The following is a 22,085-nucleotide window of genomic DNA, read 5'->3' as shown; positions in this document are numbered from 1 at the left end:
CTGCACGTCCATCTACATGAAGGTGGACCTATAGGGAGGGAGAACCCTTGAGAGGCCTTGTGGCCGTTGGTGTTATGATATGCATGTGGTTCAAGAGAAAAGACACACAGCAGGTAAAGCAGGACAGGCAGTCAGGACAGCATCCAGGGGTATTCCTTCAGGAAGGGCCCACAGGAAGTGGAGGGTTAGACCAGATTGACCAGATGCCTTTCTGTAGATTTGTCCAGAACCTCACAGAACTAAAGTGCTCAGCAAACCCCAGTGGGACACAGTCTATAAGTTTCCCCAAACCTATTTGACAAAGAAACCTTCTTTATGGGAAAATTTTCAAGGCAGGTGTTCTGAGGAACTCACTTTGGAAAACTGGGGCTGTGTTTCATTTTTGTCTTATTTTTAAGCCATATGGTTAAACCACCAGGAGGTGATTTAGATTAGAAAATCAGTGACTCGGTGGCTAGCCTTATCCTGGGAGGTGGGCTGACACCTTTGCTGATGACATCTTGGGTGCCCTCGGGGGTGTGCTGAACTAGCTAGGTATTGAAACACTTCTAACAGGGGTGCCCCTCAGACCATGAGTCTCATCTTGAGGATGTTGAAAATCCTGAGATGGATGTGGTTTTCCATCCCTTCCTGAGTGATCATGACCAGCCACGCCATGGTGGGCAACACGGCCCTCATGGAGGCCCCCTCCCTGCCAGGGCTGAGCCAAGGGCAGCAGTAGAAGGCTCACATCTCGATTGCAATGGCAATGCAGAAACGGAAACAGTGCCTTGTGGCCAAGGAGCAGGGCTCTCTAAAGCCCATGGATGGCCTCAGATAAAAGGCACTAATTAAAAACATAATGACACCGTTTGTCAAGCATGTTAATGAAGTGATTTCTGAGGCAGTTAATCCCCTGATCTTCCAAGAAGGTGACTGCAATTAGACAATCCCCAGGATGCGTGCACCTCCAACCCCATGGCAGCCGGGGCCAAGAAGCACCTGATCTGCAGATTCCACGTCCCAGGTTAAGGGCATCCGTGGGGTGACTACGGGGCTGCACCCTGAACAGATGACGCGCGACCGTGTGGGCAGTGGGCGCACCCCTGCCACCCACCTGAGCCGGCCCTTCCTTGTTTATTTCCCATCAGCTTCATTGCTAAGGGCTCCGTGCTTCCTATCTTCAAACCCAAAGAGCCTTGCCCTGACTTTCTAGGACCCTCCCCTAAGTGTGTCCACATCAATCCTCACAACATCTCCCAAAGTGGACACAGTCACTGTCCCTGCTTTACAGGTGGGGAAGCTGAGCTGTGTGACTGCAGCCTCTTGCTACATGGGAGAGCTGATGTTCTGGAAAGGAGTAAATAAGGGACTTTCTAGGCACAGCTGAGCCCAGCATCATAACAGAGCCTGGCTGCCCTGGGTTGTCTGTCTGGATCAAGCTCCTCCAGCTTACCAGCTGATGTTCTGGGACAAGCATACAACCTCTCTGAAGCTTTGTTACTCTGGAAAATGGGACGGCAATGCTGCCTACATCCCACCCAGGGGTTGTTAAGAGGATTATGTGGGATGATGCGAGGTCAGGCAGGGTGCAGACTCTATGAGACCATCGTCCCCAAAGAGGTGAAAAATAGTAGATCTTCTTGCTGTCATTGGCATGGTCCCAGCCCTCTGAGTCCTTTGCTTGTCTCGGCCACGGGGTCCTCGGCCATGGGGTCCTCACGAGGGTGGTGCCTGGGAGGACAGGGAGGAGCACCGGTATGGGACACTGGCTGATGTGCCCTTACAAAGCAGGGACGGCCTTTGAACAATGTCACTCTGTGTAAATGGATTGAGGTGATCCAGATGGCTGGTGTCCTTAGTCACTTGCCAGAAGCAAATGTCAATCTTCTCCAGGGGAAGGTATCATGCCAGACCTCAAATTATATCTGTCTTCTTTTGTATACAATTTCTAGCACTCAACCGAAAATGACTGGAGGAACAAGATAAGATAACTAAAAATTAAGAGGAAAAGCAGATAACAATCAAAGACCCATGGGGTAGATTTACAATTATATTGTTAATTGTAATCATTAAAAATAGATTAACTCTTGTACTTGGAAAAAAACAAACTGACAATATATTTTTCAAAATCTATCCATACACAGCTTACAGGGCTTCCCTTATAGCTCAGTCAATAAAGAATTTGCCTGCAATGCAGGAGACCTTGGTTCAATTCCTGGGTCAGGAAGATCCCCTGGAGAAGGAAATGGCAACCCATTCCAGTATTCTTGCCTGGAGAATCCCATGGACAGAGGGGTACCTGGCAGGCCACAGTCTAAGGAGTCTATAGTCCATGGAGTCGCAAGAGTAGGACACGACTTAGCGACTAAACCGCCACCAGGCAGCTTGCAAAAGATACATCTAGAAAGCGTAAGGATACAGGAAAGCTTGACGTAAGAGCATGAGGCGGGGAAACACCAGCCAAATAAACAAGTATGAAATCAATGGCAAATTTTAACTAGCGTCCCTGAGTAAACAATAGAACATGCAGACAGACTCTCAGTAAGGAGACAGAAGATCAGAAGCACAGAATTAAGAAGCCTGACCTTGGTGAGATGTACATAAAGCACAGAAACCAACTGCTGCTAAACACAGATTGTTTACAAGTATACTCAGAAGACCTACAAAAATTAGCCAAACGTCAAGCAAACGTCAAAATGCTTCAGAAGTTTAGAATCAAAGTGTAGTTTCTGTTCTTCTTACCACAGAACAATTAAACTAGAAATCGATAAAAAGGAAAATTACTGAAAAATCCCCATAGATTTGGAAGTTAAGTAAATGCCTTCTTTTTAACCCTTGGGTAGAAAATAAATCACATGGAAATGGGAGATTGTTTTGAACTGAGTAATAAAACTAGTTGGGATGTATTAATCACTGAAGTCATGCCAGATGGAAATGTTTAGCCTTAAATACATATATTAGAAGATAAAGACTGCAAAAAATCAGCAATTTTAACACATCTCAAGAAATTATAAAAATGGGAAATGAAATACAAAGTAGAAAGAAGGGAATAATAAAACAAAGAGGAGAATATAATGAAACAGAAAATAATAGAATCAACAAAGGCAGAAGTCGGCTCAGTTAGACTAAGAAAAAACCTGAAAATAATTCCTATCTAGAATGACAAGAGAACCTCAGGACCAATCACACAGACATTAGAAGGGTCACTTGAGGACATTATATACAATTTATACCAATATATTTGAAAACAAAGATGGAATAGATAGCATTCTAGAATATAAAATTTACCAAAATTAACATGAAAGGAACATCTGAACTGTTTTATTATTGTGAATAAAGTTTTAGTTCAGATTTTTATCACACACAAAAAATTACTCTCACCATGATGGCTCCACTGATAAGTTTTACCCAGGCTATAAGGAGTTAAACCTCATCCTACAAGAGGGATGGCATCCCCAACCAAATGGGGACCATGTTGAGACCAACAGGAACTTTTCCCAAAGCCAGCAAGGACCTTGAAAGAACCATGAGAAAGAGGATCGTTACATGCCTGTCCACTCAGAATAGATGGGAAAAAAACCTAAGCAAAATTTTAACACACATGAATTCCCCCCATGTTTACATGGGATAAACAATGGCCACATTCATCTGTTTCAAGAAATCAAGATTTGGTTTAACACTTAAACATTAATCCAAGTAATCCAAAATAGAATAAACATCACATGATCATCTGAAGAGTGATTATTAAATTTAACTTCCATTCAAGATGAAACTGTTCAGCTAATGAGGAAAAGAAACCATTCTTAATCTTACAAACAGTATATATAACAAACATCTGAACTACAGTTGGAATACTCAAAGCCTTCCTTGACTTCAAAAATAGGGCACGGACACTCTTACATCACACACCAGAGCTGCAAGCCAGTGAGTTTAGGCAAGAAAAAGAAATCAGAATAAACAGAACTAGCATTATGTGTAGCTTATATAATTGTGAATGTAGAAAATCCAAAATAATCTGTGGCTAATTTATTGGAATTAATGAATGATGTTAGCAAGGATGCTGGATGTAAAAGCAATTGCATCTCTACAGACTGCAGGAGATAGTTAAAGACAGGGAAGCCTGGCATGCTGCAGTACATGGGGTCGAAAGTTGGACACGGCTGAGCAACTGAACATTAACAACAGACCAGGAATAGTTAGAAAATAAAATCTGAACCAGATACTGATTACAACTGCATTAATTATACAAGACCCTTACATATTACTGAGAGCAATTTTTTTCTCTTTGGCTGTACTCTGCAGCTTGTGGGATGTTAGTTCTCACACCAGGGATTGAACCCAGCTCCTCGGCAGTGAGAACATGAAGTCCTAACCACTGGATCACCAGGGAATTCCCTACGTATTACTGAGAACACTTAAAGATCTTTGAAAATAGAGGGATACACCCTGTTCATAAGAGGCTTAATGTTATGGTGATGTCAATTCTACTCAAAGGTTTCTATAGATTTAACACAATCTCAGCAAAAATCCAACATGTTTTTTCTTTGCTTTTCTATAGAAAGGCTAAGAGCTGACCTTAAATTTTTAAAGAGAAATACAAATGGCTTCCCTGGTGGCTCAGTGGTAAAGAATCTGCCTGCAATTCAGGAGACACAGGAGATGTAGGTTCGATCCCTGGTTTGGGAAGATCCCTGGAGGAGGGCTTGGCAACCCACTCCAGTGTTCTTGCCTGGAGAATCCCATGGACAGAGAAGCCTGGTGGGCTACAGTCCATGAGGCCTCAAAAAGTTGGACACAACTGAACGACTGAGCACGCTTGCAGGAATAACCTAGAATGACACAAAAATGGGAGGCCCGGGTGCTTCAGACATCAAGACTCTGAATAAACCACACCAGTTTCTCAGCCTCACCACTGCTGGCATTTGAGGCCAGATCATCTCTGATGTGGGGCAGCCCTGTGCACTGTGGGATGTTTGCCAGCATCCCTTGCCCCCCTCCAGATGCTAGCAGCACCCCACCACCCCTGTTTGCAACAAAGCTGTCTCATGTCATCCTCAGATGTTCCCCAGGAGCCCCATCTGAGAGCCACAGAACTACAGTCATTAGATGGCACTGTTTGAGATCAAACAAATGGAACAGAACAGTACAGAAAAGAATATTTAACATTTTGGAAAGTCTTATCTTCATGGAAGGCTTCCCTGATAGCTCAGTTGGTAAAGAATCCGTCTTCAATGCAGGAGACCCCAGTTCAATTCTTGGGTCGGGAAGATCCTCTGAGAAGGGATAGGCTCAGCTGGTAAAGAATCTGCCTCCAGTGCAGGAGACCTGGGTTTGATCCCTAGGTTGGGAAGATCCCCTGGAGAAGGGAAAGGCCACTCCAGCATTCTGGCCTGGAGAATTCCACAGACTATATAGTTCATGGAGTCGCAATGAGTGGGACACAACTGAGCAACTCACTTTCACTTTCATCTTCATGGAGGTTTAACTTTTATACAACAAAATTCGCCAGCTTCACGTAAATGACTTGATTTACCTCATCAAATACACACGGTGCCAACACTGGATTTTTTATGAGTGGCGCTGGATGGCAGAGGCCAGTAAACTGCAGCTCACAGGTCACATCTGACCTGCCACCTGCCTGCTGAGGCCTGCAAGCTAAGAATGGTTTCTGTAATTTCAAATGGTTGTATAAGCACTTAAATTAATATCCTCGACTTTGCTTCTTGACCTGCAATGTCTAAAATATTTAACTGTGTGACCCCTTAATAAAAAAAATTGCCAAGCCTGCTTAGAATAGTGGAGGAGGACTGTCTTTTCCGTAAGTGATGCTGGGCTAATGGGGTACCCTAAAGGGGAAAAGTCAAGTGACCCCTTTGTTGTGCTTAGTCGCTCAGTCACGTCCAAGTCCTTGCAACCCCATGGACTGCAGCCTGCCAGGCTCCTCTGTCCCTGGGGATTCTCCAGGCAAGAATACTGAAGTGGGTTGCCGTGCCCTCCTCCAGGGGATCTTCTCAACCCAGATCTCCCTCATTACAGGCGGATTCTTTACCATCTGAGTCACCAGGGAAGTCCCAACTGACCCCTACCCCCATGCTACACCCCGATCAGTTCCAGGTGGATTGTAACTCTGAGTGTGCAAGACAAAGCAGACAAATAGAAGATAATTGGGAGTGACGTGTGAGGAAAGCTTTCTTATATGTGATGAAGCACAGAGACTACAGCAAAGGTTGATGATTTGACTTCATGAAAAATGAGAATCTACTTATCACTACTTAAGAAAGCAGAAAGACTGTAAAGCAATTATCCTTCAATTAAAAATAAATAATTTTTTAATGATTGACAAAGAGGCACATCCTGAATATAGATGAGTGTGCAAGCTCGGTCGTGTCCGACTCTTTGTGACCCTGTGGACTGTAGCCCACCAGGCTCCTCAGTTCATAGGGTTTTCCAGGCAAGAATACTGGAGTGGGTTGCCATTTCCTTATCCACCTGAATATAGAGAGAGCCTCAAATCACTATGTAAAGACAAATAAGCTGATAGGAGAAAAATTAAAAAACAACAAGCTGTCCATGAAAGAGGAGAGTCTGGTGCTGGGTCAGTGTGAAGACATGTCAACCTCAGCAGGGCAATGCAGATAAAAGCCAAAACCTACCAGAATGACTAGCCTTCAAAAGACTGGCAGTACCAATTCTCACATTGGTTAGAACACGGAGAAACGGCATTCCCATGTGCTTGGTGGGGATGCATTATGGTACAGCCTCTCCAATAACAATCAGCATTTTCCATTTAAATCTGAATATACCTTTGCCTAGTTGAGAGGAAAACTTCCTCTTCTCACACCTCTGACACAAAAGCTGTAGGTTTTCCACCCCAGCCAATCCTCTGACTTTCTATGGACACCAACTGGGTGTTCTCTAGTGTATTTCAATTCTGACCCTCGCAGCCCGGAGTCAGCACCGACCGCAAGGCTCAGGGCTCCGTCCACAAGCCCACTTCCCGTCACATGTGGGCCACAAGGGGTGAGTCTCCTCCTGATTACTCGCTCCTGTCCAACTCAGTTCTCACCACCCACACCTCTGGTCAATCATTTGCTACAAAGGTTCCCAGAACTGGGGGCAGCACACACTTACTCTTCCTGGTTTATCATGAAGGAATGCCCAGGTCAAGCACTACGTAGGGGGCGTCCAGACGGGTCTCAAATGCAAGGGCTTCTATCCCCGTGGTGATGGGTGCACCACCCTCCTGCCACATGGATGTGTTCACCAACCCAGAAGCTCTCCACACCCCAGAGCTCAGGGACTTTTATGGATGTTTCATCCCGCAGGCAGGATCCACGAACTCAGCTTCTCAACTCAGCCCCTCTCCCCTCCCCAGTGGATTCAGTGGGCAGGGGGCTGACGGCTCCAAGTTTCTAATCATGACTCAGACTTTCTGGTGACCAGCCCCCTCCAGGAGCCCACCCAGCATCACTTCACTAGAACAAAAGATGCTCTATCACCCAGGAAATTCCTAGGGATTTAGGAGCCATGGGTAAGGTGCCCCTGTCAATCCATCACTGCAGAGGTTGCAGGGGTTTCAAGAGCTCTGTGTCAGGAATGAGGAGCAGAGACCAAGTGTGTATTTTTCATCATGCCACTGGTTATAGGTACAAGCCCAGAGGAAGCATGTGCCCATTCATACCAAGAGCTCTGCACCAGAATTTGATGAACCTGAAAAGAACCCAAAGGCTCATCAGCACTAGGTTGTTTAAGAACGTGGTGGTGGCTTCATGCAGCGAAATTCTGTGTAGCAGCAAAAATGAACAGGGAAGGCAAATCCCACAGACATGCATCGAGGGATAGAGGGCCAGGAAATGCAGACTGTGGTCCAGACGTGGACAACATGGAGTGTGTGTACAACCTCACAGAGGAAGCAGGAGGAGGCGGGCCTAGGGGGCTTTGAGGAATGAGTGGGGGGACCTGGGCCAGGTGTTCATTCCTGTGTTTGTTTACTGAAGTTGCAAGCACTTTCCCACAGGTCCTTTATACTTCACAATTTCAAAGCATCTTTTCAGTGCATGCAGAGGGCTTTCTGGCTGGATTTGGAAAGGTGGGGAGTTCAAGGGGGACTCTGCAAGTGGGAGTTCTGCTGGTAGAAGGTTCTAGAAACACAAAGTGAAAGTGTTAATCACTCAGTCATGTCCGACTCTTTGTGACCCCATGGACTGTAGCCTGCCAGGCTCCACTGTCCGTTGAATTCTCCGGGGAAGAATACTGGAGTGAGTCAGCCATGTCCTTCTCCAGGGGATCTTCCTCACTCAGGGATCAAACCTGGGTCTCCTACATTACAGGTAGATGCCCTGGTCTGATCCACCAGGGAAGTCAAAAGGCCTGCCGCAAAGGAGCCATTTGCAGCGTTAAAAGTCCCAGGAAACTCTCATGAAAGGAGACTTGAGGCGAATCCCCGGAGGAGGGCGCAAAGGGACCCCCTAATTTCCCGGTTCCGTAAATCCCTGCTCTCTCGCGTCAGGTCCCATCAAGCACGGTCTCCCTCGTCCGTTATTTCAGCGACTCTCAGGGAGCGGGCAAAAGCAGCTTTATGGTCAGGTGAACCATAAACTCCTGGCAACTTCTCCCTTTCCTCTCCCTTCTTAGCAACCATTTAAAGGCCGTCTTTTTGTGGGTAATACCAGCAGGGCTGGAAGCTGGAAGAAGGTTTTTGTGTGCAGTCTTGCAGGAAAGCTGATAGCAATTCAATTAGAAAATGCAAATGAGGTCACATATTTCCCACGGGAGAGCTGCATCGCCCCCAAGGAATTGGAGCGATGTTCGGCCTCATAGTCGATACTGAGATCAAGTTCTTGCACCCTCGTCATCTGGCTGGCTGTGCAGCACTTGAAAGTGTCAATAGGACCTGTGGGTATAGTTTGCAAAAAAGGAAACTGTTGTTTATGAAACTAATATTAGATTGTAGAGTGTGTCAGCATCTATGAAAGATAAACTCAGTCACGCGTTATCCCGTGCCCAAGCCCAGATGCCAAAGTGCCATCTTTCCCTGGGATTTACACCTCCCCAAGTGTTGGGCTGAACTGTGCCCCCAGAGTTCCTGTGGGGAAGTCCTAGCCCACAGTTCCTCAGAATGGGACCGGGTTGTCAGATGTAATTAGTTCCAGTGAGGTCCTTGGGGCAGAGGGACCCTAATCCTACGGGACTGGTAAACTTATTAAAGAGGAAATTTCAACACAGACACAGTCCTTGGTGCTTCCCCTATGGTGCAGCAGTAAAGAATCTGCCTGCCAATGCAGGAGATGCAAGTTCAATCCTTGGGCCAGGAAGATCCCCTGAAGGAAGAAATGGCAACCCACTCCAGTCTTCTTGCCTGCAGAATCCCAGGGACAGAGAAGCCTGGCAGGATACCGTCCATGGGGTCACAAAGAGTCAGATGCGACTGAGTGACTAAGCACAGAACAACGGCACAGTCCCGGGCAGGACCTGTGTGAAGATGAAGACAAGGATGGAGGTGACCTTTCTGCAAAACAAGGACACCGCCAACCACCAGGCTCCAGGAGAGGGGCCTGGAGCGAGCCTCTCACTCGGCCCTGCGGAGGGACTGCCCTTCCCACACCTGGTCTTGGCCTCTGGCCTCCAGAACCATGACATAAGCGTCTGCCGTGGAAGCCCCTGTCTGTGGTGGGCCCAGGACAGTCAGTCACTGGGGATGTCGCCGGGTGGAGACCCGACCCCAGGGGTGGAGACACACACCGTCCGTGTAGCCTCCTGAAGGCGGATGAGAGTTCGGAGCTTCCAGTCCTCTTCCTGCCGCTGCTCAGGTCTCCAGTCCCAGCAGGACATCTTGCCAAGACCACAGGTGTTAAAGCCGCATCCCCACGGTCTGCCTCTATGAGTAGAAGGAGCCCATCTGTATCACAGACACTCAGATCTGTGACAGGACACAGAATGGAGAGGACCTGGCTGAGAAGCAGTTTCTGAGACACACCGCACCCCGCCCCCCCCCAGCAATGAGGCTCTAAGGAAAGGCTGGCCCCCGAGCAGCCCTTCATGAGCGCCAAAGGACCAGCACCCATGCCTTAACCCTACGCTGCCCACTTGGGAGTCTTAACCAAAGGGGGCCAGTGGAGCCTGCCACGTGCAGTGTCACCTAAAGGTCATCAGGTGGAGCCCTGGAAGCAGAGTGTGCATGCACCTTCAGAAAGTAGCAAGACGGTACTTTTATGCTTTTCCAAAAGGTGGCCTCCACGTGACAGAAACAGCGACTCCCAGTGTGGCCAATACATGAGAGTACGGCCGGCGAGCGAGCACACTGCTGTCCATGCGCCTGTTCTCTGGAGGGTGGCAGCCACATTCATGCGTGATGGCGAGCTCGGTGCTTCAGGGACAGGCTTGACTGCCTGGGGGATTCGAGAACCGAGTGTCCATGTCACAGACCCACACAGACCGCCAGGAAGGAAATCCATAGTGACCACAGCCGGGTGGACCTGCCCAGCGATGGGTGGCCAGTTTTAGACCTCAGTGGGGGCACAGCTGTTAACTCTGCAAGTGCGAAAGCAGGAGTGAGTTCTAGCCCCTGGAAGCTGCACCTTCTGCAGTTTTGGAGGGCTCCCGGCTGCCCCAGGGAGGGCAGGAGTGACACGGTGGAAAAGGGCCAACTCGGACCATGTTTCAGGCTGCTGACGTCCTTGAACGAGTGTCAGGGTCTGCATTTTGCAGAGGAGAGGTGTCCAGGGTCCAGGCCCAGGGAGAAATGCATGACAATCACTGGTCACTTTCCCTGGCCTGTCTTGGGAGTGCGGAATGGCCCAGGGCTGGGCCGGTAGAAGGCAGAGGCTGCTGGTCTGTCCAGGGGGCCAGGAGTGCAACATCTGAGTCGAGACTGGAGATAGGAAAAGCAGATAGAGATGGGAGCACCCTCAGGCTAGGGGAGCACCCTTAGGCAGAGCCAAGGTCAGGTGGCCCTTCGAGAGGTATTTGTGTCTATTCTAAGATGTGTCGACGTTCCAGGGGGGGAGCTGAGAGTAAGGGTGGGAGGGTGAGGCTTTTTCTGCAGCAACCCTGGCTGGGCCAGCACCATGCCCGGCCTGCTTCCTGCTGTATCTCTGCTGAGAGAGAGGCAAGGAGTGGGCTCCGGTCAGGGCTGGTTTACTAAGTGGGCTGAAGGCTCCCAGGGGCTGGCCCGGCTGCCTCTCCCGCCCCATGGGGACCATCGCGTCTCACCACTGTTCTCCGGCCGGCCACTGTCCGTTCCCTGCTCCAGGAGGTCCCACCACCCAGTACCCACCACCTGGATCCTAGCACCTCCCCCCTCTCAGCTTCTCTTTTTCCTGAAAATACGAAAGCCTCAGAGGGCGGAAGCCATCCCCACCCAGCCAAGTCCACCACTCTGCCTCCTTGTTCCCATGAGGGGACACCCGTCACTTCTGCAGGACACACCCCTGCATCCCTCATCGCCTCTCCTGCAGCTGTGCAGGAGCCAAGATGCAAGTACAAACAGGAAGAGACCCTCCCTCCCCACCCACAAAATGCTCGTCCTGACCGAAGCCTTCCAGAATCATCCACGCTGACGAAACAGACCGTTTTTCTCACTAATTGACACCAATGTGAGCGATCCCAACCAGTCCCACTGCTTGCAACTCCAGGAAAAAGTCATACATTTTGGCTTAACTTGCTAATTTAATTTATTTATCTTCTCTTACTGTAATTGTACTTCTTTCTGTAAACTAAAGAGTAATTTCATTTACGTCGTTGCTGGCAAAACATAATTGTCCTAACTCTCTAGAGCAGGTCCCCCAGTGGGGCGCTCGGGTCTTCTCCAGGAGGAGAAGCCTGGAGTTTGGGTTGTCACAGAGGGTTGGGGGTGCTCCTGGCATCGTGTGGACCCAAGCACCCTACAAGTGCACAGGACGCCCCCCAGAGCACGCCCTGCTTTCACATGTTGGCAGTGCAGAGAGCCTGGTTTAGAGCCAGGTGGGATCAGGGGGAACTTCTCAGGCCCTGGGAGACACATTATCTTGTGTCTTCATTTTGCGACACAAGGCTGGAGAGGGCAAGGGGTGTGCTTTAAGCGTCTGTTAAGAGAAATGAGGTTTTCAAACTACTTGAGAACACAAAGCTTCCCTGAGGATGATGGTGATGGAAACAAGTTGCCTGAAGAACCAGGACTCAGTGGTTCCCCAGGGATGCTCCCACCCCGACAGTCCCTGACCCGTCTGCTTAGGCAACAGTGGCAGTGGTGTCAGAACGGCACAGCCCGGCGACATCCGCCCTCCGCGTCAGGGCTTCACCTTGCGAGTGAGGAGCAGGGAGGCCGAGTTCAGACCCCAGCCGCCGTCACAGCTGTATGAACCTGGCCAGTCCTTGGACCTCTGCCCAAGTATGAGTGACGACCATGTCAGCCCGTCCCTTCCTGGGTTGTTCTGGGTACAAGTGAATGAGGCCGGGGGGTTGGGGAGTCCATCCCATCCCCCACTCCACCCCACCCCCGCATCCCCCGCACACCAGGCAGCGAGCACAGAAGTGTTTCCTTCCAAATATGGATACACAAGGAAATAGTCATGCTGTTTCGTGCAGGAGACCTTTCTTTCCATGACTTTTATGGGAATTCTCAAAACAGTCTCCCCTTCTTAGAAGAGATGGGAAGTAAGAAATACCATAGTTGCTTTGGGGGGGCAAGGATAGGGCATTGGTCTTCCCCATTGTGTTGTGGATGTAAAAAAAATTCCACTAAGGGCTTTTTCAGAACTAAACTCATGCAAATGTTTGTTTAGAATGGCTCCCATGCTCTATTTGTTAAAGAAGGGAGCTATCTTTCTGTTGTTTTATTTTGTGTTTGTTAAATACCATTTTATTCTGTCGGTCCTTAGCTGCCATGGAAACCAGCCAGAAGGCTGCAGACAGAACCCTACTTAAATATTTTAAATATACATGCTTGCAGGCAAACAAAATGTACCATTTTTTAAATGTATATTGAAAGGGAAGTCAGAGGTAGAGGAATGAACTATCTTATAGATTTTGGTGCCTCTCTTTTTTTCTCATGAAATCTAATTATCCTCAGTGAAAATCAGTACTAGACCTGACATTTGGGGGAGTTGGGATGGGTAGGACGCTCTTTCCTTGTTTGAAGCATGTTTAACCCAAAGCTGTAAGGAAGCAATGGAAACAGGAAGGCTGATGAATCAAAGACCAGGGAGAGAGCCGTAAATAACACTGATAGTTGAGGGTGACTCTCATGCCCCTGCGATCCATCACACATAGTGTGAGTCCACACGCAGACACAGCGTGTCATCCCCTCATGTCTCATTCTGAGCACAGACCCACAAATTCTGTAACCTGGGAGCACCAAGCTCTACATCAGTCATGTTTCTGCTGGGATAGGCCACCCCCTTCCCCAATATCAAGGCCCTCAAGAGGGTCCGGTGAGACTGGGAGCGATCTTGGTCACTTTAAGAAGGTGCAGGAGCAGGCAGGGCTGGACGCTGGTTAAAGGAAAGGGGTGGATACCCAGAGATGGTAGTAGAGTGAGACTCACAGGCACAGGTTGACCTCTGTGATGAAAGAGAAGCAGCCCCAGCCTAATCAGGCCTCCCAGGGCCTTCCACCTGAGGACTTCCTCTTCCCGCATCTCCCAGGAAATTCAGTGCAGGTCCTGGTCCCAGACCTCTGACCCTCAGCTGCTCGTCCACCACCCAGAGAGGTGCTGGCACATGGCTCCCAGGCACATGGCCAGCCTAGGGACCAGAGAGCAGGGAGGACTAGCAGGTTAAGGAACAGGATTCCCTGTTGCCTGCATCATCCCTCCCTTATCTGCTTATGCAAATTGCAGTCACAGGCTCCAGCCTCACAGAAGCCTTGTCTCTCAGCATTAAGGGTCCGGGTTGCACTGCCCATCAAGGGCGATGGAATGTGTGGGGCACCTTCCCCAGAAGAAGCTGCCCAGGGTAGTGAGAGCCCACTATCACCTCTGGGGGGAGGGAGCCCACCCTGCACCCCTTGATTAAGAAGCGTCCTTGTGGACATCAGGGTTACCTCGCCTGGTGGACAGGTCCCACAGAGAGCTAGCTTGAACATTTTCTAATAAATTTAGCTTTTATTGAATCGGGTGGACTTGTGCTTATGCTATTCTCTCGAAAGTGGGGGGAGGGCTTCGCTAACAGCCCAGTGGTAAAGAATCCGCCTATCAATGCAGAAGACACAGATTCGATCTCTGGCCCGTGAAGATCCCACATGCCACGGAGCCGCTAAGCCCATGTGCCGTAACTACTGAGCCTGTGCTCTAGAGCCAGGAAGCCACAACTCCTGAGCTCATGTGCCCTAACTACTGAAGCTGGCATGCACCCTAGAGCCTGTACTCCCCAAGAAGAGAAGTCTCTGCAACGAGAAGCTCATGCACCACAACTGGAGAGTACCCCTCCACTTGCCGCATCTAGAGAAAACCCTGCATAGCAACGAAAACCCAGCACAGCCAAAAATAAATAAATAATTTTTTAGTGGGGGAAATTTACGGCACTGAGGCACAGCAGCCTGGGACCCGACAACTTCGTGCAATGGCTGTGGGGGCGTCAGGCTTCATCTGTGACCCCATCTTTGAAGGGTGGGGTGACTGGTGCTCTTAAGAAACACACTGTGGTCTGGGAGTTTTTAAGCCACTTCCGTGTCATCCCCTGAGGGCAGAGGCCTCTGGGGAGCCATCTTCTCTGGAGGACAGTGGAGCTCACTGCACTTTGCTGAAGGGTCGGGCACCCACGTGTAATGACCTGGGCTTGTGTCCCGGGCCCTGCTCCCTGTCCACCTGCTTCAGGCACAGTCAAGAGCCCAAGGACCCAGACTGGCTCATGGTGGAACCCTCACCTGCACTCCCATCACCGGGAGAGGTGAATATTCCCCACTTACCACTGCTAACCAGTTGACACCCTCCTCAATCCAGAATGGCCAAGGAGTTTCTACATTGGAGACAGAGCCTGGGTTGTTTGTATTCCCTGCTCACTTCTGAGTGTTCTCTGAGTCACCTATTTGCTTACACTCAGCTCTTCATAGTTCTGTGTTCCTACCAGAGAGTGGTTGGATAACAGGAAAATATAACCAATTATAAGTTTTTGCATATAGATCGGAGGAGGAGCGTATGACTATCGTCCTCCCCTGACACTTTTCTCTCTCTTGTTTTTTTTCCTTTTTGAAAAAATAGGAAGGAAAAAAGAAGCGATAATTTAAAACCTGCCCCAGGATAGCTTTGCATTATTCATCTTTCACTTGTGAACGATGATGGGAGGGAAATGACCCAGCTTCTTCCTGATGTCGGCGAGTCCCTGAAGACCTCACCGGGGAGTCGCTCTCAATTACGCTCATAATCAGACTCAGAGGACAACCTAGTTGAAAGGAGAGCAGAGCTGGGCGGGCGCAGGGCTGCGGGAACTTAAGAAAACGAGACTGTGTGCCCGGTGAGGAGCTAGGGAGAAAGCCACCTCGGGGAGATGGGCACAAGGGTCACTGCTGGGCTCCAGGTTTGGGCTCAGTGCAGGGAGCGGGTAAAAAGTGATGATTTTAGCGGCGGGCATCGTGCAGCTTGTCTGCGGACTTGGGGCCGTGGCCTTCCCTTGAGAAAGGAGGACAGTCCTTGTCCTCCTGCATCCCTTTCTCTCCTGAGTTCATTGAAGTGTATTCCTGAGTGTGAGGGTGCATCCCTTCATCCCTGGACAGAGGATGCTACACCTGAGATTGTCCAGAAACCCTGCCAAGAGAGAAGCACTGCGCCCAGAGACAAGGTGACCTGGAAGGATCTTAGACCCTGTCCTGGGCACCACAGACCCCCAAGAGCCACAGGAAAAGCAGGGCGCACACCCCTCCCGGGGGACCCGCCCAAGCAGCCACACAAACACTGGATGTTTTCTTTACAGAGTGCATGTCTGTTGAGGATGTGACCCTGTAGTTCACCTGTATCACTCGGGAATGAGACCACCTAACCTCCCCCGATTGTAACCTGAGGCAGACACTCCCCACCTCTGGCCCACAGCCCAGCTGCCTCCAGAGCTCATCTGGCCCCTGGAGAGGGAAAGAGGCCCAGGGGAAGTAAAAGACTCACTCAGGGCCCAGGCCTGGTGCAAGGACACCCCTCTCCCTGCCCCCGGGGAAGCTCCTCTGGGCAGCTCGCCATTTCAGAGCCTCCTCAGCAGAAGAATCCAGTGCTGAGACCGATTGATTAGGACTCAGTGGGAGAGGCCATCTCAAAGGAGAGACGCTTTGTAAATAAGAGCCGATTAAGGAGCAGGCAGACTCAGGGCTCCACAAATGAGCGTCCAGTCTCTGCATCGTCTATGCCTGGGAGCCATGGTCCCCACCCTCATCTGCCCTCTTGGGGAAAGGCCATACCTGCGGGCAGGACAGCCCTGGCCCCTCCAGGTGTCCCCATAGAAGCCCACCTGCCACCCCATCCTAGGGTCCAGGGCTCCAAGGGGTCCCCAGAGCCAGCAGCCACCCAGACTCACAGGACAGAGGTGCAGGGAGTGATGTACAGAATTCAGGGGAACTGCGTCAGGCTTCAAATGCCACCCCCCGCTGCACACCATCCCCGCAGCCGCCAACTCTGCAGGCAGGAGGGCTGGATCGAGGGTCCGACCAGACCACCAGGCAATTTCCTCAGTGCTCACCGTTCTGCAGACCTGCAGGTACAAGTGTGGCCGAATCCAAGGCCAGCCCAGCAGTCAGAAGCCCCTCCCTACCACTTACAAGGCCTCTGACTTGAGCTGAAGTGTCTGTAAGGAACCAGGGATGTGGGCTTGGTCACCGGATCAGGGCCGGGCTGTTGGTCCTGAGAAAGTTGTGACACCTTATATACAGAGAGAGAGACATACAGAGCACACACATATGTACACATGTACACATATACATATGTATCCGTGTCCATACATGCATGTGCCTATATAGGCCTGGACATGAACACGCACATGTGTGGTTTTTAGTAACAGGAGCACAGAGGCCACATTTGTGTCTCACCCGGCATCCACCATCGTGGCTCAGAAGCGCTGGTGACCTTGGCACATGGGGAAATGCCTGCTGTCATCTGCTCAGATATGCTCTCCACAGTGGCCACGGCGTTATTTCCCGTCTGTGTGACTGTGCATCTGGGTTTGCGAGCCATGATCTGAGCGGCCCGAGGTCGTTGCGGGTCCAGAAGCGAGCACTCGCCCTTGGGCGATGGTTCGTCCATGTTGGCGTTGCCGTCCCTCCCCCAGAGGAGCGGGTGTGTCTTCCCGTCCCGGCGAAGCTAGCTCAGGTCTGGCATCGATCTTCTCCAGATTTTGTTATTACATTTGTCTCACAGCTTTAAAACAGTAGCAAATATGTGCAATTTATTTAAACAACACTAGGGAAATTAACGCCATGGAGGCGTAGCCTCAGCAAAGGAGGATGAGGCAGATTTTCTAAAGGAGAACAGAACAGCTCGATGAAAACCTTTCAAATCTTGAGTCTGAGATTCAGAGGCTCACGTGAGCCTCAGCAGGTGCCCAGGTAGACCTGTGTTCTCTGCACCACACACAGGGAGACGTCGGGGGAGCCCAGATGTCCAGTCCTCGCCTCCCAGAGGTTGTACCTGTGGCTGGGACCCCTGCCCCGGCCCACCAACCCCCACCATCGTGCGAGGTGCTTCTGGCTGATTCCAGCTGCTGCCCTCATGCCGACAAGCTCAGAACAAACACTGTCTCCCTCCTGTCTCCTGAGGCAGTTGCTAGGACAGGTGACCCTCATTTCCTGAGGGGCAAGATCTTACGTCTGTGAAGGGTGACAGCCCCCTGGTCCCCTGGAGGGCTCTGTAAACACACACCGCAGGCCTCACCCCAGAGGGCATGAGTCTGGGCTGGGATCTCACACTTTGCATTTCTATCCTGCAAGCTGACCTGCGGGGAAATCAGAGATAAACCCATGTCTTTGGGCCTCTTAGATGGGAATGTCCCTGTCTAACCAACCCACCGCATGCTGACATGAGGACTCCTAGAGGGGATGTGACCTGACGAAGAGACCCCAGAAGTGAGGGTGGCATGCAGCCAGATGCTCCAACCTTGAGGCCTGACCTCCGGCATTCAGATCCTGCCTCTGCCTAATGAGCTAAGAGGACTTCAGAAGCGACTTGGCCTCTCTGGGTCCCCTGGTAGAGAAGGGATGACCTTCCTCTGGCCTTGAAGGGAGGAAAGATGCAGGCAGAGACGGTGGAGAACATTCCGTGCCCACGAAGTGCCCAGGGCACATGGAGAGCAGTCATCTGCATCCTGGCTGCCAGGGACTTCCCTAGTGGCTCAGACGATAAAGAACCTGCCTGCAATGCAGAAGACCTGGGTTTAATCCCTGGCCCGGGAAGATTCTCATGAGGAGGGCATAGCAACCCACTCCAGTATTCTTGCCTGGGAGATCCTATGGACAGAGAAGCCTGGTGGGCTACAGTCCACGGGGTCAAAAAGAGTCGGACACAACTGAACCACTAACACTTTCACTTTCTGGCTGCCAGGGAAGGGGCAACGTGCAGCTAGGACCAACCTGAAAGCTGTTCTGTGATGCTCATCAAGGAGCCTAGAGACAGCCCCGCCCATCATCATGAGAGACACAGGGTTGGTCACAAGGCTGGGAGGATGTCAGGTTTCCGTAGAAATCAAGACCTCGGGATGCACACACCTAGCACAGATCCTTCTGATGAAGGTGGGACACAACATAGGGAACCTTTTGATTTTTAACTGCCGCAGACTCTTAAATGCAGGAATTCAACACGGAAGACAGCTGGGCCCCTGGTAGGGAAAGTCCCAGTGGGGGTCTCAGTGGAATATGGTTAGCCTAGATAGGTTTTTCCGCTGATGTAGCATTAGGTTTTGCCTACAAAGGTCTGTACAGCCAAAGCTATGGTTTTCCAGTAGTTGTATATGGATGTGAGAGCTGGACAATAAAAAAGGCTGAATACCAAAGAATTAATGCCTTTGAACTGTGGTGCTGGAAAAGACTCTTCAGAGTCCCTTGGACAGCAAGGATATCAAATCAGTCAATCCTGAAGGAAATCAACCCTGAGTATTCATTGGAAGAACTGATGCGGAAGCTTAAGTATGAATCCTTTGGCCACATGATGCGAAGAGCCAACTCATTGGAAAAGATCCTGATGCTGGGAAAGATTGAGGGCCTGAGGAGAAGGGGATGACAGAAGATAAGGTAGCTGGATGGCATCACCGACTTAATGGACATGAGTCGGAGCAAGCTCCGGGAGATAGTGAAGGACAAGGAAGCCTGGTGTGCTGCAGTTCACTGGGTCTCAAAGAGTCAGACACCACTGAGCGACTAATCTACAACAGAAAAGTCAACATTAGGTTTGGGCATTCAGGAAGGATACAAGTTGCTGTTGTTGTTTTTTAATCAGTTCGTTTTGTCTGCATGTGTCCAACATTTCTATGCAACTTTTTTGCAAAAGGGAGTGAGGGAGGCTCTCTGTCCACAGCGGACCAAGACCAGCGGGTTCTCACTGGGTCCAGAGCTCAGTTGAGGGTGGAGACAATGCCGTGGCTGGAGAAGGGCCATGTAGGGCCAGGTGCCTCCAGCCAGGCTTGGGCTATCCTGGTCTAAGATCTGTCTCCGTACCATGAGTTCCCATGTGCTCCTCCTGGCTCTGAGGCTTGGAGTAAAATGGACATGAACTGTGGAAAGTGCAGAGGCAGCCACATGGGGCGCCGTGAGTAAACCTGGAGGCCACACAGATGTAGGTGCCACATGTACACAGGAGTTCTTATTTATAGAATTTCATGCACATTATAACATCCTGAAATACAGAAAGGTAAAAGAAATAAAGTAAAATAAAACTCACTGGTGACTAGAGAAGACCAGGGTTCACATTTCTGTGTGTTTCCTCCCAACCTTTTCTCTACTTTTTAAAAAATCATAGGACTCATATCGCCTATAACTTTGGCACCGTTTCTTCATTTACTATTATCATATGGAATTTCTTTGTGTTTTCAAAGAGTAACTTCTAATGACGTGTAATATCCCCAAATATGAATGCAGTGCAATGCCTTTAACTACTATTTACTACTATCAGAATTCCAGAATTTTTTCCTGATATTTTTATTCTTTTATATATACACACTATCATCATAAAGACAACTACAATGAACATCTTTATGTGTAGGGTTTTGTCCACACAGTTTCACTGGGACAGGTTTCAGCTCTGGAGTTATGGGGTTAAGAACGAGGACCTTTTCTGAGGTCCTTGAAAGTCAGTGGCTAAACGCTGGTCCCAGCAGTGACGAGGTCCATGACTTCAGAGCAGCCGATATCCAGACCCAGTGGTTCCCATCAGGCGTGGGCTCTTATCAGTCTAATTTCCATAGCAACTCTCTGAATTCAGTACTGTTATACCATCCCTACTTTATAAAAGAAGCAGCTGGAGCTTAGAGAGATTGAGGGCCTTTCCCCATGTCCACAAATCTTTGGATGAGGGTCTCTGTGATGCCAAATCCCACACCCCCAGCCATCACCCCCTGCTGACTCACAGCATACACTTCAGTGCAAAGGGTTCACTCTGTTTACTCCTGCCACTCTGATGGGTGAGGAAGACACACTGTTTTAGTTTAGTTTGATAACTGGAAGATGTGAACATTTTTCATGAGTTTATCAATCCTTTGTATTTATTTTGCTGTAATTATCTGTTTGTGGTCTTTTTCCTGTTATAATTAAGTTCCATTTTTATTGATTTATAAGAACTCTTTATGTAGTGAGGTTATTAACTCTGGGCATATTTGTTGTAAAATTCACCCATAAATAAGGATTTTAAATTAAAATGTATGAGTACTTTCCTTTGTCCTTTTTTTCCCATTGTTTTCCTCTTTAAAAGCCCTGATCTACTTGTTAAATAGTCAGCTGTATTTTCTCTATCCCACTCAATCTGTAGTCCATTTCTTTGTACAGATGACAGGTTTGGTAGAATTTTTCCCCCTAGCATATACCCACACACACACACTTATCCCAACACCATCCAGCCTTTTCCTGGATCTAGATTCCAGGGGTTTCCCTGGTGGCTCAGATGGTAAAGAATCAGCCTGCAATACAGGAGACCAGAGTTCAATCCCCAGGTCAGAAAGATTCCCCTGGAGAAGGAAATGGCAACCCACTCCAGTATTCTTGCCTGGAAACTCCTATGAACAGAGGAGTCTAGCAGCCTATAGTCCGTGGGTTTGCAAAGAGTCTAACATGACTTAGTGATTAAATCACACACACACACACACACACACACACACACACACACAGATTCTGAGTGATGCCTTTTCCTCTGCAACGCCTGACCAGGCTCCTCTGCCTCTGTTCCCCCTTTCTGCAGAAAGGAAGGAAGGACACAGTCCTGGACCCCGTCCAGCCTCCGAAAGACACGCTGCTGCCATGGCCACAGCGCCAGAGCGCCAACGGGCTGAGAAGGCAGAAACGGGACTGGGTCATCCCGCCCATCAACGTGCCAGAGAACTCGCGCGGGCCCTTCCCGCAGCAGCTGGTGAGGGTGAGTGGAGGGCCTCCTGCCGAGGGGGCTGCTCTCAGCTTTCGTCTAGGCTTCTCCTCCCAGGATGTCAAGAATTGAGCCTGATAGGCATGTTCCCAGAGCCTGGGATGGCTCTGCACTGGGTGTCCGAGAAGATCAACATTTCACCTTTTCAGTAACAAGATCTGTATCGCACAGAACAGAAAAAAATCATAAGGGCGGTCGCATCCTCCAGGGTGGACAGGCCTGCTCGCTTTGGGTCCTCTCTCTCCGGTCACTGTCAAGTGACGATTCTGGTGCTTGGGAGGAGATGGGACCGGAACTTGGGTCATGGCCCTTGACCTCTGACATCTTCCTTTGATCTGTTTGTTCACACTTCTTCCCCATTATGACTAAGATGCTAAATGGAGAATGATGGCTTCTCTGTGCTGACAGTGACCTTGGTGAAGTCAGAGGGCCTGAGAATGAGCCTGGGGTGCCAGGGGGGCAGTTCTGTGTCTCTTCCCTTGGTGTTATCTTCTCCTGACAGCCACCATGAGGTTGCTTTTCCTGAAGGAGGGAAAGACTCATTTCACAAATTCATGTTTCAATAATCAAGGCCATCAACTAGCATTTTCTTCTT

The 22,085-nt window shown here is 49.7% G+C and overlaps 1 protein-coding gene across 1 annotated transcript in view; it reads left to right on the top strand.

Annotated features, from left to right (window-relative positions):
• CDH4 (cadherin 4) overlaps positions 1–22,085 on the top strand; it is a 478,160-nt gene that overhangs the window by 349,574 nt on the left and 106,501 nt on the right. The window contains exon 4 of the mRNA XM_069546793.1: positions 21,311–21,484. Within this exon, the coding sequence (XP_069402894.1) occupies positions 21,311–21,484 (174 nt within the window). The remainder of the gene's footprint in view (positions 1–21,310; positions 21,485–22,085) is intronic.

Source organism: Ovis canadensis, chromosome 13 (assembly GCF_042477335.2).
Source record: "Ovis canadensis isolate MfBH-ARS-UI-01 breed Bighorn chromosome 13, ARS-UI_OviCan_v2, whole genome shotgun sequence".
In the NCBI taxonomy this organism is placed as follows: domain Eukaryota; kingdom Metazoa; phylum Chordata; class Mammalia; order Artiodactyla; family Bovidae; genus Ovis; species Ovis canadensis.
Note: the sequence above shows the minus strand (reverse complement) of the source record. Positions and strands in the feature narration are given on the sequence as shown.